This window comes from Salvelinus fontinalis, chromosome 17 (genome assembly GCF_029448725.1).
Source record: "Salvelinus fontinalis isolate EN_2023a chromosome 17, ASM2944872v1, whole genome shotgun sequence".
Taxonomy (NCBI): Eukaryota; Metazoa; Chordata; class Actinopteri; order Salmoniformes; family Salmonidae; genus Salvelinus; species Salvelinus fontinalis.
The window spans coordinates 25,660,035-25,676,301 of NC_074681.1; the positions used below are offsets into that span (position 1 = coordinate 25,660,035).

The 16,267-nt window shown below is 41.8% G+C and overlaps 1 protein-coding gene across 3 annotated transcripts in view; it reads right to left on the bottom strand.

Moving 5' to 3' along the window:
- Window positions 1-10,895, bottom strand: part of LOC129814041 (E3 ubiquitin-protein ligase HECW1-like) — a 59,445-nt gene extending 48,550 nt beyond the window's left edge. The window contains exons 1-2 of one of the 3 annotated variants that reach the window (XM_055866802.1): window positions 10,567-10,893; window positions 65-117 (exon numbers count right to left, since the gene is read on the bottom strand). Coding sequence is in view for 2 of the 3 variants with exons in the window: in XM_055866801.1 (XP_055722776.1) it covers window positions 10,567-10,596 (30 nt within the window). In the remaining variant the exon portion in view is untranslated. Of the gene's footprint in view, window positions 1-64; window positions 118-10,566 lie in introns of all 3 variants that reach the window. The other 2 variants (XM_055866801.1, XM_055866800.1) reach the window with 2 other exon arrangements.
- Between the last annotated feature and the right edge of the window lie 5,372 nt (window positions 10,896-16,267).

Here is a 16,267-nt window from a genome sequence, read left to right on the forward strand (position 1 = left end):
GAAATAGCTAATAAACAAAAGTTAAATAAACAATAAAATAATGCACAGTAAACATTATACTCACAAAGTTTCAAAGGAATGGAGTGTTCAAAACAGTCTGAATGGATTTAATGAAGCCTATGGATTGAGTAGAATATAATATAACTTTATTGCGACAAGGATGCATGTAGTTACATGTAGTTATTACCAAGCATGAGATTCCCACATTGTAGCCTGTAGATTGAATGTATTCACTGATCATGTACTCTACCTTTGCAAATAAAGGTGCGGTTCAGGTATGAATGTCATCCGCATGGTCCTAAAGCACACCGTTGCCTCGTTTTCTAATACTATTCCAATGATAAAAATGTGGAGGGGGCGGACAAAAATGCAATTTCAGAAAGTAAAAGTTGCACCCCTAAATTATACACTTCAACAGTGTTTACCAATCCTGCCCATGGGACAGCAATGTTTACACATTATAACTACGGAATAGACTAGAAACATGATTTAACTAGTGAAAGGCTGATTTGTAACTGATACACAGAAACAGATTTTAAAAACAGTACACTACACTTCCTATGCATTATGTAAATACTCTAAAACAGGTTCATCTCAATATTTACTTTCCTTCATCTGCACTGATCTGAGGACACAGGATAGATGTAGTATTTCATCAAATGAGAGACTTCATTTCAACTAGGAGAGAATGTGAAACGCTTTATTGAAAGAAGTTCATTATCCAAGTGTTATAAATACATAATACATGCATTCTAATTGTAATCTTATATTATAAATAGAAGGTCAATCTGTGGTTCAATGCACATCTGGTGTGCATGATAAAAACAGAGGAATAAAGAGGAGGTGAGGAGAGAGGTGTGAGAGAGTGTAAAAAACAGAAAGGAAAAGAGGAGCAGGGATGACCGCATATGATTCATGGATTACAGTGCGACTAAACGTAATATTCTCTCAGTTCATCACAATTGCATAATAGTGTCTCTCGTGGTATCTCCCCAGTTGGGTTGAGCGGTTGAGGTGGCAATGACGGGACTGGGGGTTGACATCCTCTCTTACATCAAAACATACCTGCAGACGAGAGACAGATGGAGAGAGAGATAAAATACAAAAAACACAAGGCTTAATCATGCTGAGACTGTCAGTCATCATAATCATCAGGTGGTAAAATGCTAAACTGTCCTTGGATCATTAACTCTGGGACTACTACATCTCTAGCTGTATTTCAATGTAAAGCATCTTTTTAATAATACTTCCTGTTGACCCGACCAAGTGACCTCTCACCTCTGATCATACTGTGCCCTCTATGTAGCCACTTCAGATGCGGGAGGGGTTCACCGACACAGCTGATATAACCTAGAGGATTTAGGCAGAAGGGGGGAAGAGGGAGGAAGTGAAGGAGAGAGACTGTTATTGAGAAAATAAGGTAGTTGAAGAGACAGTGTTCAACAGGAATCTGTGTCGCCTCACCCGTTGTCCACACTAAGTGGCTGAAGAGTACTTTATACTGAAAAACATACAGACACACGATGACAAACAATATAGCGTTTTCTACATTATTTTCTACATAAATAGAAATAATGAACGTGTCTTACTATTCTCCATGGTTGGCCCTCTTGCCTGTTCTTTGAAGGTGGAAGGAGCCACAGTTATACACCTGAGCCTGCTTACTGCACAACACAATCCATCAATCAGATTGATACACGAGTGTGTAGCTGTGGGTTATAGGGTGTCTAATTGTTCTTCATTTTTCAATATGGGTGACTCTTAAAGGAGCCTGTTCTGTTTTTGTACAGACATTACCCTTACCTAAACTGTGAATTGAATAAATGCAGTTGACATAGCGAAGTAAATGGAAGAATACACTTATTGCAATGTGGATGGCTCTTAAGAGCCTTTGCTTGTGCATAGTCTAGTCTATGGTGTTGCCAGGGAACAGCACCCTCTTGGAACAAGTAGGAGTTGAAGATCTCCCGCACACAGATTGCCTCCTGTGCTGCATTGTTAGCGCCCATCCTTGAAAAATCCTGCAGAGAAGCAGACCTCTCCTCTGGCACATGGTAGCGAGCTGCAGATCCCCTCCTGGTCCTCATGTACATCCTCATGAAGTAATGCAGGACACAGGTAGGCAGTCCCAGATGGCCCTGGCCACCCAACCGTGCAGTGCCCTACACAGAAACTGTAGGCAATCGTTTTGAAGGAATCTCCAGTTGCAAGGTATCTGTAGGAATATGGAAGATAGTCATTATTAGAATTTTAAATCACCAGGTCATTGTGGATTTCTAAAGAATAATATCTCTTATAACAAATCATGATAACATTGGAAGGACAGATGCATGTGGGCATGTGTAGCACGTGACAATAGCAGGATCATATCAAAGATAGCATCACAAATAATAATAATACAGTTGAAGTCGGAAGTTTACATACACCTTAGCCAAATACATTTAAACTCCGTTTTTCACAATTCCTGACATTTAATCCTAGTAAAAATTCCCCGTCTTAGGTCAGTTTGGATCACCACTTTATTTTAAGATTGTGAAATGTCAGAATTAAAGTAGAGAGAAAGATTTATTTCAGCTTTTAATTCTTTCATCACATTCCCAGTGGGACAGACGTTTACATACACTCAATTAGTATTTGGTAGCATTGCTTTTAAATTGTTTAACTTGGGTCAAACATTTTGGGTAGCCTCCACGAGCTTCCCACAATAAGTTGGGTGAATTTTGGCCTATTCCTCCTGACAGAGCTGGTGTAACGGAGTCAGGTTTGTAGGCCTCGTTCACGCTTTTTCAGTCTGCCCACAAATTTTCTATGGAATTGAGGTCAGGGCTTTGTGTTGGCCAATCCAATACCTTGACTTTGTTGTCCTTAAGCCATTTTGCCACAACTTTGGAAGTATGCTTGGCGTCATTGTCCATTTGGAAGACCCATTTGTGACCAAGCTTTAACTTCCTGACTGATGTCTTGAGATGTTGCTTCAATATATCCACATACTTTCCTCACTCATGGTGCCATCTATTTTGTGAAGTGCACCAGTCCCTCCTGCAGCAAAGTACTCCCACAACATGATGCTGCCACCCCCATGCTTCACGGTTGGGATGGTGTTCTCCGGGTTGCAAGCCTCCCCCTTTTTCCTGAAAACATAACAATGGTCATTATGGACAAACAGTTCTATTTTTGTTTCATCAGACCAGAGGACATTTCTCCAAAAAGTACGATCTTTGTCCCCATGTACAGTTGCAAACCGTAGTCTGGCTTTTTTATGGCAGTTTCGGAGCAGTGGCTTCTTCCTTGCTGAGCGGCCTTTCAGGTTGTGTCGATATAGGACTCGTTTTACTGTGGATATAGATACTTTTCTACCCGTTTCCTCCAGCATCTCCACAAGGTCCTTTGCTGTTGTTCTGGGATTGATTTGCACTTTTGCACCAAAGTACGTTCATCTCTAGGAGACAGAACGTGTCTCTTTCCTGAGTGGTATGACGACTGCGTGGTCCCATGGTGTTGATACTTGCGTACTATTGCTTGTACAGATGAATGTGGTACCTTCAGGTGTTTGGAAACTGCTCCCAAGGATGAACCAGACTTGTGGAGGTCTACATTTTTTTTTTCCTGAGGTCTTGGCTAATTTCTTTTGATTTTCCCATGATGTCAAGCAAAGAGGCACTGAGTTTGAAGGTAGGCCTTGAAATACATGCACAGGTGCACCTCCAATTGACTCAAATGATGTCAATTAGCCTATCAGAAGCTTCTAAAGCCATGACATAATTTTCTGGAATTTTCCAAGCTGTTTAAAGGCACAGTCAACTTTGTGTATGTAAACTTCTGAATTGTGATACAGTAAATTATAAGCGAAATTATCTGTCTGTAAACAATTGTTGGGAAAATGACTTGTGTCATGCACAAAGTAAATGTCCTAACCGACTTGCCAAAACTATAGTTTGTTACCAAGGAATTTGTGGAGTGGTTGAAAAATGAGTTTTAATGACTCCAACCTAAGTATATGCAAACTTCCGACTTCAACTGTACATAAACACCACTTGAAGCTTGATGATGAGTTGATCATTTGAATCAGCTGTGTAGTGCTAAGGCAAAAACAAAAATGTGCACCCCTTTGAGTCCCCAGGACCAGGACTAAGAACCACTGCTCTTCATTGGGACCTCTTCATCTGCAAACAGAGCTTTCAAAGCTCTCTGTATCTGAGGGCATAAAACATTACAATAAACAGACTTCATTTTACTCAAATTAGACAGCACTGAAAATTATGTTACTATATCTCTGTTCTCACTTCTAGGGACTGTAACTACACAAAAGTACCTGCCCTATCCAGAATAGCCTATTCTTTGACAGTTTGACAGTTGGGGCTGCTGTCCTTTCACCTTTCTCAATGGCTGTTACCTAGCTACCTACAAATGCATTAGGAGTTTGTTTTTACAATGATAAATACATCTTGACACCTAGCTAAAATTAAGTTAGGTAGCTGGTGATATTTAATTAACTTAGCTACACAGTATGTAAAGTTGGCTAGATAGCTAATAGCTAACTGCTACGTTAGCAGTTCATTTGAGTTAGCTTGCACTATAGCTAGTTAGCTAATAATACATTGTTTACATTTTTTTTTTACTGTATTTACTTACTTGAATAGGTTCTCCCAGCCATGTGAACGATTGGAAACAGGGCAGCAAAGTTTGTTTGTCACAATAGCGGTTTAGAGCATATTACTATTTACCTGTGAATAAATTCATGAAATAAAGAATGGATGAAACTATTTACTAACCAGACCTTCATACAAACTTGCTATGCTGAATTCTTGACGCACAGTCGAACGTGCTGCTATATGCTGCCAGCACACCCAAAAGTGAGCCACTCTGGGCGGCCGGAGCGGCAAGCGGCACCGAGTACTAATGTACACAAGCCATTATTGTTATTTTATTGTGTTAATAGTTCGTTTTTTCTTTTCTTACTTTTTAATTCTGCATTGCTGGGAAAGGGCTCGTAAGTAAGTATTTCACAGTAAAGTCTACACCTGTTGTATTTGTGTGACAAATACAATTTTATTTGATGTAGGCTAAATTTGGACTCAGGATCAGGAGTGTCGAAATATGATTTCTTTCAGCATCTTGAGAGAATGCTAATGCACAGTTAGATAGGTTCTGTAGAGGTGTTATCTTTATCAGCATCATAAAAGCTGATAGTATTTCAATCACATCAAATATGCATTCAAGCCAAACTGAAATATTATCAGAAACATGTTGGGTTGTTTTCACAGCTTTCTATTTCTTACAAATGGTCAAACTGATGTCATTTGGAAATGTTGCACAGAAAAACTCCAGTATTTTTGTCCTTGCATTTTCTCCCCGTTTCCTAAACGTCTTTGCTATGTGAAAGAAGCAGAGATGACAAAGAAAACTTTACCAATGTCAACTAGATTGACGCATTCATTCTATCAATTTATTACATTATTCTGGTGAGCAAGAGTTTATTTAGTGTTCTAGGGCAACATATAATGACAGAAGAGAAGCTCCATATACAGTATCTAATTATAGACAAGTTGACTGCCATCTCTGACTGTAGCCTACAGCGCATTTTCTATATTAGCGCGTTAGGGTCGGGTGCAGGCCTCAGATTTTCACTTTATCACATACAGGAAAGTATTCAGACCCCTTAACTTTTTCCACATTTTGTTACCTTACAGCCTTAATTACAAAGCAAAAACAGGTTTAGACAATTTTGGAAATATATTAAAAATAAAAACAGAAATACCTTATTTACATAAGTATACAGACCCTTTGCTATGAGAGTCGAAATTGAGCTCCGGTGCATCCTGTTTCCATTGATCATCCTTGAGATGTTTCTACAACTTGATTGGAGTCCACCTGTGGTAAATTCAATTGAATGGACATGATTTGGAAACGCACACACCTGTCTATATAAAGGTCCTACAGTTCACAGTGCATGTCAGAGCAAAAACCAAGCTATGAGGTCAAAGGAATTGTCCGTAGAGGCACTGACCTGGGGAAGGGTACCAAAGCATTTCTGCAGCATTGAAGGTCCCCAAGAACACAGTGACCTCCATCATTCTGAAATGGAAGAAGTATGGAACCACCAATAATTCCTAGAGCTGAACAATTGGGGGAGAAGAACCTTGGTCAGGGAGGTGACCAAGAACCCGATGGTCACTTTGACAGAGCTCTAGAGTTCCTCTGTGGAGGTGGGATAACCTTCCAGAAGGACAACCATCTCTGCAGCACTTCACCAATCAGGGCTTTATTGGTAGAGTGGCCAGACGGAAGCCACTCCTCAGTAAAAGGCACATGACAGCATGCTTGGAGTTTGCCAAAAGGCACTTAAAGACTACCAGACCATGAGAAAAAAATATACTCTGGTCTGACGAAACCAAGATTGAACTCTTTGGCCTGAATGCCAAGCGTCATGTCTGGAAGAAACCTGGCACCATCCCTACGGTGAAGCATGGTGGTGGCAACATCATGCGGTGGGGATGTTTTTTAGTGTCACAGACTGGGAGACTAGTCATGATTGAGGAAAAAATGAACGGAGGAAAGTACAGACAGATCCTTGATGAAAACCTGCTCCAGAGCGCTCAGGACCTCAAACTGGGGTGACGGTTCACCTTCCAAGAGGACAACAAACCTAAGCACACAGCCAAGACAACGCAGGAGTGTCTTCCGGACAAGTCTCTGAATGTCCTTGAGTGGCCTAGCCAGAGCCCCGGACTTGAACCCGATCGAACATCTCTGGAGAGACTTGAAAATAGCTGTGCAGCAAAGCTCCCCATCCAACCTGACAGAGCTTCAGAGGATCTGCAGAGAAGAATGGGATAAACTCCGCAAATACAGATGTGCCAAGCTTGTAGCATCATACCCAAGAAGTCTCGAGGCTGTAATCACTACAAAAAGGTGCTTCAACAAAGTACTGAGTAAAAGGGTCTGAATACCTACGTAAATGTGAGATTTCATTTATTTTTATTTTTTTATTGGCAACATTTTCTAAAAACCTGTTTTTGCTTTGTCATTGTGGGACAATTTTACTTGTCAATCTCTGCTGTGTGTGCAGGTTAATTGATGATATATATATATTTTTAATCAATTATTGAAAAAGTCTAGGAGTCTGAATACTTTCTGAAGGCACTGTATTTCGGGCAGGTGCGGTTGAACAAACCACTAGTGCACACACACATTCACACACACACACACACACACACACACACACACACACACACACACACACACACACACACACACACACACACACACACACACACACACATTGTCTCTATTCAGTCACTACTCAGTCAATGCTGGCCAAGTGAAAGATGAAGATATGTCTGTTAGTCTGCCCGGGCATCTGGCCAACACAATAGACAAGACCCCCATTCCGCGCTGAGAACAATCCACCAACACAATGACCCCTCAATAGCCTGTCTCATTATAGCCACTTTCTGGCCCTCCAGTGTGGAAGTACATGCAGCTGCCAAGCATCCTCTTCAACAACTCTGCCACTGTTCTTCAGCAACAAGGTCACTTGTCTGCCTTGATACAACCTCTGTATGGATGGAATGCCACTATACACAACACACACTGTTTAAGAAATATTTGAGCGGAAGTAAAAAATAAAGGAAGAGCAGGGAAGAATGTGACAATTTTACTTGTCAATCTCTGCTGTGTGTGCAGGTTAAGTAGAATAATTGGGTAGATAGAATAGTTGAGTAGATAAAATAGGTTAAGGTATACAGTAAAAGCTTCATATTAAAACACCAGACAGAGAAAATACTACAGTACAATGGTTTATTCTCTGTCTATCTCTGAGTTGGCCTATTACTTAACTGCTTTTAGGAGCCATATGAGATAACTTGGCTCAGTAATCATCAGTTTCCCTGTACTATCTGCACTGTGCAGCAATTGAAGACATTAGTCCACTTACATAATACAGTAGGCCAGGCCTACATAGCTCTTCTTTCACATGAGCTCCCAACCAATTAATACATGCAGGGATGCAGACAGTAAAATTACCCTCTTTATCACCTTTAAAGGCTGCCATTATAACAATATCACTATACTAGTAGAATGAAGGAGAGTTGTAAATCCCTTGTGATTAAATACAGTAAAAAGGTTGAGTGAAATACAAAGAAGTTTTGTGGAGAAGTCTTGCTGTAAAAAGAAAAGATGCCTCTACAAAGTTGGATAGTTGCCAGCATGATGCATGGAAATGCCCCACTGTAATGAATCCCATACTGTAGGCCTACTACCTCCACATAAAGCTCATGATTTTAATCTAATTGGATTTACTCACTGAGACGAATCTGAAGAATAGGACCTGGTGCACTATCATCCCGGCATCACAAATTACACTACAGCGAATCAGCAGCGTGAGGCTAAACAAACCACATAGCTGATCGCAGTGTGCAGTGTGCAACCATGGGAACGCAGCTAGGACAATATGGCTGAATTTAGACAGGCAGCCCAATTCTGATGTTTTTTTCAATAATTGGCCTTTTGACCAATCAGACCAACTCTGAAAAATATCTGATGTGAAAAGATCTGATGTGATTGGTCAAAAGACAAATTAGTGGAAAAAAATATCAGAAAAAGGCTGCCTGTCTAAAAGCAGTCTATATAGCATTCGGTTGCATCCAGATACTGAGATCCTGATACTGAGTGTCTTATTCACGGCACTAGATTAGCAGCAACATCATAAATATCCTTCCAGTCAAAGGAGCAATGTTCAGTCCTCCTAATGCAGCTCTGCACTGGGGCTGCCTTGCTGGTTGGTTAGATGACTCACTCAATGCATTTTTAAACTATGTATTGAGCGGTGGCTCAGCATTCTTCTTCCTTCTGCTCATTTAAATCCACAGGGCTAAACCAAGCAGGGCTGGAGCAGGGAGGTGCATTTTGGGGGATTTTGTAAAAGTGCTCTCCCCTCTCTCATCCATTTTTGGAGCTCTACTGTTACTACTCCATGCCCAGAGACTTGAGGAAGACAATAGATACATCTTGATTAAATGTGCTCAGTAAGGTGTATCAAATAGATCAAATTCAAATTCATGACAGTATAGTAGGCCTAATATATACCAGCCACTAAGAGGTGGCAGGGGTGATGAATTAGGCCCTCAAATCCATACCAAATGTAAGTGTATAATGGCTGCAGACAGTTGGCAGGCAAGGGAATACAATCCCTCTCCAACTTTTATGAGGCTGGGAGATAAGTGAGTATTGGAGGCAGCAGAGAACAGAGAGTTTACAAGTGGATCCTGACTAGACAAAAGCCTGAAGGAGCTTGAGGAACAAACAAAGAAATAGTTCAAATTAGTGTGAATTGCTACAAATCCACATGGAGAGTTTAACCAGAAGTTCGAAGATATGGAGAGATAAGAGGTAGGATAAAACAGGGTATTCTGTGGTTATGTCTCCTTGTTGTTTTAATAAATCAGCAACTCCGGTCAGTGTCTCTGTCATAATTTGCCCCAGGCAGTTTTACTATATTTTCTTTACACTGAACTATTCCACTTGACTTACATTGAGTAAAACCAAGTAAAGAAAATGCTGTATAAACGCCTAGCAGCATTGCCAGTTCATAAAAGATTGTCTATGGGGGCAACCCACACATGCCAAATAAAATGTATTACATTTTCCTTTCCTTGATCGACAATATGACAGACACTGAAACTGTAGCAGGAATATTATCTTGATTTTCCATATACCTTTCTTGTATTCATAGACCTTTCACTGTGAACAAGCTGTCTCCTCCACAGTGGGGATTTTAACATGGATCAATAGACTGCGGGTCCCCCTTCTACATGGAAGCTTGAGTCTTTGGCAGTTACAGATGAATCAATAGTAATCTGGTCAATCTCTCTGCTACTGATCAGGATTACTGCTATTACTGCTACTTGATCAGGATTACTGCTATTACTGCTACTCTGAGCACTGACTGCCTTTTATGATGAAAACAGTCTCTATCTCCCTGTGCTGTGTTGAACGGGCAGGAACAGCCTGTGTGTTGTAGGCGGCCTATGGTAATAGCAGTACTATGGTAGCAGTAGTACTTTAGTAAATTACAAATATTGCCTTCCTCCTTATCTCACCACTCCATTCTATGTAGTGTTGTATTTTAGATTCAAACACAGACACAGAGCAAGAGACTCTCTCTCGCTCTCTCATATTATGGTGGGGCATCCCTATAGGATTGACCTACTCTGACTTGGTTATACAGACTCGATCAAAACACACCCTGCGAATGGAATGCCTAAATCAATACTCACTTTCTAATATCAACAAACACTGCTAGACCTTTCATATTCAGGCATAGTAGTAAGCTACAGTACAGGGGTGAATTTTAGTCGTTGGCCATTATTTAGAGCATCCATGGAAACAATCTCGTTGTTTGAGAAAATACGAGGCGTCAACCTCAGTCAGTATTATTTTGTAGCACATAGAACTCGTGATCCCATGCATCAAAATTAACTAGAGATCGATTCAGACACGAGCACGTATCAATTTAGCCACGACTATCTTATTCACAGATGGACAACTAAATGTATCTAAACGTACCTGGGTCAGTGTCACCTGCCTTTGAATCATACTAGATGAAACTTCAAATTCTTATGGCATTTCTGCTGTTTGGTTGTTCTAAGAATAATATATCGCATATCCTCCGTTGGGCCATGTTCCAGCTTTGTCGGACGATTTTCTGAACATTCGTACGGCGATGCTGCTGTGCAGTGGTCTTTCTCTTGGGTACCACAATGCTTCGACCAATAGCGGACCATTTTGCATCAATTTAGCCTCTGTTTCGCTGCCCCCGCCCATGCACGCATCAAGCACAAATTAAAGGTCTGCGCTTTGCAAGGCACTCGCACGCATATCAAAATTACGTATTTATACTGAACAAAAATATAAATGCAACATGCAACATTTTACAGTTCATATAAGAACATCAATCATTTGAAATACATTAATTATTCCCTAATCTATGGATTTCACATGACTGGGCAGGGGTGCAGGCCCACTAGGGAGCCAGGACCAGCCAATCAGAATGAGTTTTTTCCCACGAAAGGCTTTTATGACAGACAGAAATACTCCTCAGTAAAATTTGAGGAAAATAAGCTTTCGTGCTATGAAAAATGTATGTGATTTTCTATTTTAGCTCATGAAACATGGGACCAAGACTTTACATTTATATATTTGTTCAGTGTATATAAACTCAGCAAAAAAATAAACATCCTCTCACTGTCAACTGCGTTTATTTTCAGCAAACTTAACATGTGTACATATTTGTATGAACATAACAAAATTCAACAACTGAGACATAAACTGAACATGTTCCACAGACATGTGACTAACAGAAATGGAATAATGTGTTCCTAAACAAAGGGGGGGTCAAAATCAAAAGTAACAGTCAGTATCTGGTGTGGCCACCAGCTGCATTAAGTACTTCAGTGCATCTCCTCCTCATGGACTGTACCAGATTTGCCAGTTCTTGCTGTGAGAATTTGCTAGTTCTTGCTGTGAGATGTCATCCCACTCTTCCACCAAGGCACCTGCACGTTCCCAGACATTTCTGGGGGGAATGGCCCTAGCCCTCACCCTCTGATCCAACAGCTCCCAGACGTGCTCAATGGGATTTAGATCCGGGCTCTTCACTGGCCATAGCAGAATACTGACATTCCTGTCTTGCAGGAAATCACGCACAGAATGAGCAGTATGGCTGGTGGCATTGTCATGCTGAAGGGTCATGTCAGGATGAGCCTGCAGAAAGGGTACCACAGGAGGGAGGAGGATGTCTTCCCCGTAACGCACAGTGTTGAGATTGCCTGCAATGACAACAAGCTCAGCCCGATGATGCTGTGATACACTGCCCCAGACCATGACGGACCCTCCACCTCCAAATCAATTCCGCTCCAGAGTACAGGCCTCGGTGTAACGCTCATTCCTTCGACGATAAACACGAATCCGACCATCACCCCTGGTGAGACAAAACCGCGACTCGCCAATGAAGAGCACTTTTTGCCAGTCCTGTCTGGTCCAGCGACAGTGGCTTTGTGTCCATAGGCGACGTTGTTGCCGGTGATGTCTGGTGAGGACCTGCCTTACAACAGGCCTACAAGCCCTCAGTCCAGCCCTCTCAGCCTATTGCGGACAGTCTGAGCACTGATGGAGGGATTGTGCGTTCCTGGTGTAACTCGGGAAGTTGTTGTTGACATCCTGTACCTGTCCTGCAGGTGTGATGTTCCGATGTACCGATTCTGTGCAGCTGTTGTTACACGTGGTTTGCCAATGCGAGGACGATCAGACGATGCTGTCTCCCTGTAGCGCTGTCTTAGGCGTCTCACAGTACGGATATTGCAATTTATTGCCCTGGCCACATCTGCAGTCCTCATGCCTCCTTGCAGCATGCCTAAGGCACGTTCACGCAGATGAGCAGGGACCCTGGGCATCTTCTTTTGATGTTTTTCAGAGCCAGTAGAAAGTCCTATTTAGTGTCCTAAGTTTTCATAACTGTGACCTTAATTGCCTACCGTCTGCAAGCTGTAAGTGTCTTAACAATCGTTCCACAGGTGCATGTTCATTAATTGTTTGGTTAATGGTTCATTGAACAAGCATGGGAAATAGTGTTTAAACCCTTTACAATGAAGATCTGTGAAGTTATTTTGATTTTTACGAATTATCTTTGAAAGACAGGGTCCTGAGTTTATTTCACAAATGTACAGTATGTCCATAGTATGGAAACCCATTCCACCACCACCTTTTTTCTTCTCAAAATGTAAATATTATCTAAAAATGTTAAGATACTACATAAGTAAACATTTCAAGATATTATTTCAACATTTCGAGATTCTATCTCAAAATGTTGGGATACTATCTCAAATATTCAAGATACTAAGTCAAAATTTCAAGATACTAACTCGAAGAGATACTAACTTGAAATATCGAGATAGTAGAACATTCATATAGGATATGTTTCTTCATTTGTAGCATTTCCTGGCAATTTCCATCTATCCACCTTGCAAAGTTCAGCACAGCACTGCAAACGTGTGGACAGCTGGTATTTGCCCCAACAATTTAGATTTGGTTGAATAAAAAAAATATTGACACAAAGTGTTAAAAAAGGGACAATACTGTTGTTTAGATTGATTTGCCTCATGATTTGTCAACTCATGCACAATTAATCTGTGCTTCAGTCTAATCGAAATGTCGGTATAGGGACAAAGTGGAGTCGCAATTCAATAGCTCAGACACGAGAGGTATGTGGCAGGGTCTACAGTCAATTGCGGACTACAAAAAGAAAACCAGCCACGTCACGGACACCGACATATTGCGTGCAGACAAACTAAACACCTCCTTTGCCCGCTTTGAGGATAATACAGTGCCACGTGAGTAAGACATTTAAAAGTGTTAACCCTCGAAAGGCTGCTGGCCCAGACGGCATCCATAACCGTTTTCTCAAAGCATGCGTAGACCAGCTGGCTGGTATGTTTACGGACATGTTCAATCATTCCCTATCCCAGTCTGCTGTCCCCACATGTTTCAAGATGGCCACCATTGTTCCTGTACCCAAGAAGTCAAAGATAACTGAACTAAATGACTATCGCCCAGTAACACTTACTTCTGTCATCATGAAGTGCTTTGAGAGACTAGTCAAGGATCATATCATCTCCACCTTACCTGCCACCCTAAACCCACTTCAGTTTGCATACCGCCCCAACAGGTCCACAGACGATGCAATTTCCATCACACTGCACACTGCCCTATCCCATCTGGACAAGAGGAATACCTATGTATGAATAATGTTCATTGACTACAGCTCAGCATTCGTTTAAAACCATAGTACCATCCAAGCTCATCATTAAGCTGGAGGCCCTGGGTCTCAACGCCGTCCTGTGCAATTGGGTCCTGGACTTTCTGACGAGCCGCCCCCAGGTGGTGAAGGTAGGAAACAACATCCCCACTTCGCTGACCCGCAACACTGTGGCCCCACAAGGGTGCGTGCTCACCCCCCTCCTGTACTCCCTGTTCACCCATAACTGCGTGGCTATGCACGCCTCCAACTCAATCATCAAGTTTGCAGACGACACGACAGTACTGGGCTTGATTACCAACAATGATGAGACAGCCTCCAGGGAGTGTGGTGTCAGGAAAACAACCTCTCACTCAACGTCAAGAAAACAAAGGAGATTATCATGGACTTCAGCAAACAGCAGAGTGAGCACCCCCCTATCCACATCGACGGGACAGTAGTGGAGAAGGTGGAAAGTTTTAAGTTCCTCGGCATACACATCACAGACAGTGTGGTGAAGAAGGCACAACAAATAAAATAAAATAAAATAAAATAAAATTTTATTTGTCACATGTGCCAAATACAACAGGGAAATGCTTACTTTTAAGCCCTTAACCAACAATGCTTTACCCCTCCTGTTGTGTTCGTTTCATGTTCATTCATTCTGTGTTCCCGGTCCAAAATGACCGCCCCATTATAGCTGATTATAAATCCATAATAACACATATATTATCACCTAATATTGTGTTAGATCTTTTTATCAACTTAAGTTCTTGTGAACATTACAAGTTTTGAACTTCTATTTGCTATTTATGGCCTGTAGGGCTCATTGACCTGAGCTCATACAAATCGTTTTTGAGTTCAAATTGTTTTATTTTGACTATAACAAATACTCAGAGGAGATATATTGTGCTATTTATCAGAGACTACTTCACCGTCAGTTTCCTGGCCTCTCTCCTCCTCACCAGTGTCATGATCAAAGATATGATCAAGAGCCTCACATACAGTATATTGTTTGGTCATTGTGCTGCAACAGAATGAATTGTGAGCAAGGCCTCACAAAAGCTCTATATACCAGAGCTGCAAGAAAAGTTCTATATATTATTGAAGCAATGTTGCTATTGTTTGTGAGAATGCCAACAGGTGTGGTTCCCATGGGGGAAAGAATCTGTTGGGGAAAGGTTTCCGTGGGGGTTGCCATGGAAGCCAAGAAGGGGAGTGAGGTGTGTGTGTGTGTGTGTGTGTGTGTGTGTGTGTGTGTGTGTGTGTGTGTGTGTGTGTGTGTGTGTGTGTGTGTGTGTGTGTGTGTGTGTGTGTGTGTGTGTGCTCAAACACACATGCATGTGGGGCTCTGGAGCGGAATTGTTTCCATCTGATGAATGTGCCTGAACTCAATTTTATACACTAATTGTAGTCTCACCCATTCATTTCTAATGACTGGTCATTTTTGACCGGGAACACAACAGGTGTACAAAAGTTAAATAAAACACCCAAAATGTAATGAAAATCATTTAAATGTATTTTGTGTGTTCAGATGCCCTGTGTGTACAAAGTAATGGAACTCTATGACAATCAGATTAAATTAACTACATTTTTCAGAGAGAAAACGTGTCAATCGGTCCAATTCGACCAGAACTATCACGTTCCTGACCTGTTTGCTGTTGTTTTTGTATGTGTTTAGTTGGTCAGGGCGTGAGTTGGGGTGGGCATTCTATGTTATGTGTTTCTATGTTGGGTTAAATGTGTTGCCTGATATGGTTCTCAACTAGAGGCAGGTGTTTGACGTTTCCTCTGATTGAGAACCATATTAAGGTAGGCTGTTCTCACTGTTTGTTTGTGGGTGATTGTTGCTGTGTCTGTGTTTGTGCACGGTACTGGTACTGTTTCGTTATGTTTAGTCTGTTCGTGCGTTCTTCGTTTTATGTTAGTTCGCATGTTCAGGTCTGTTGACGTCGTTTGTTGTTTTGTAGTTTGTCTTGTATTTTCGTATTCGTTATTATAATTAAATTCATTATGTCTACATACCTCGCTGCGTGTTGGTCCGATCCATGCTCCTCCTCGTCTGAGGAGGAGAACGACTTCGACAGCCGTTACAGAATCACCCACAAACAAAGGATCAAGCAGCGGGGTAACGGGCAGCAGCAACAGCAGTAGCGGTACAAGGAGGAATGGACATGGGAGGAAATCCTAGACGGAGAAGGACCCTGGGCAGAGCCAGAGGAGTGCCGCCGCCCCAAAGCGGAGCTGGAGGCAGAGAAAGCGGAGAGGCGGCATTATGAGGCGCTAGCAAGGCAGAGCGGCTGGAAGCCCGAGAGGCTCACCAAAAATTTCTTGGGTGGGGCTAAAAGGGAGTGTAGCTGGGTCAAGTAGGAGACTTGAGCGAGCCTCACCAAAAATTTCTTGCGGGGGGGGCTAAAAGGGAGTGTAGCTGGGTCAAGTAGGAGACTTGAGCCAACTCCTCCTGCTTACCATAAG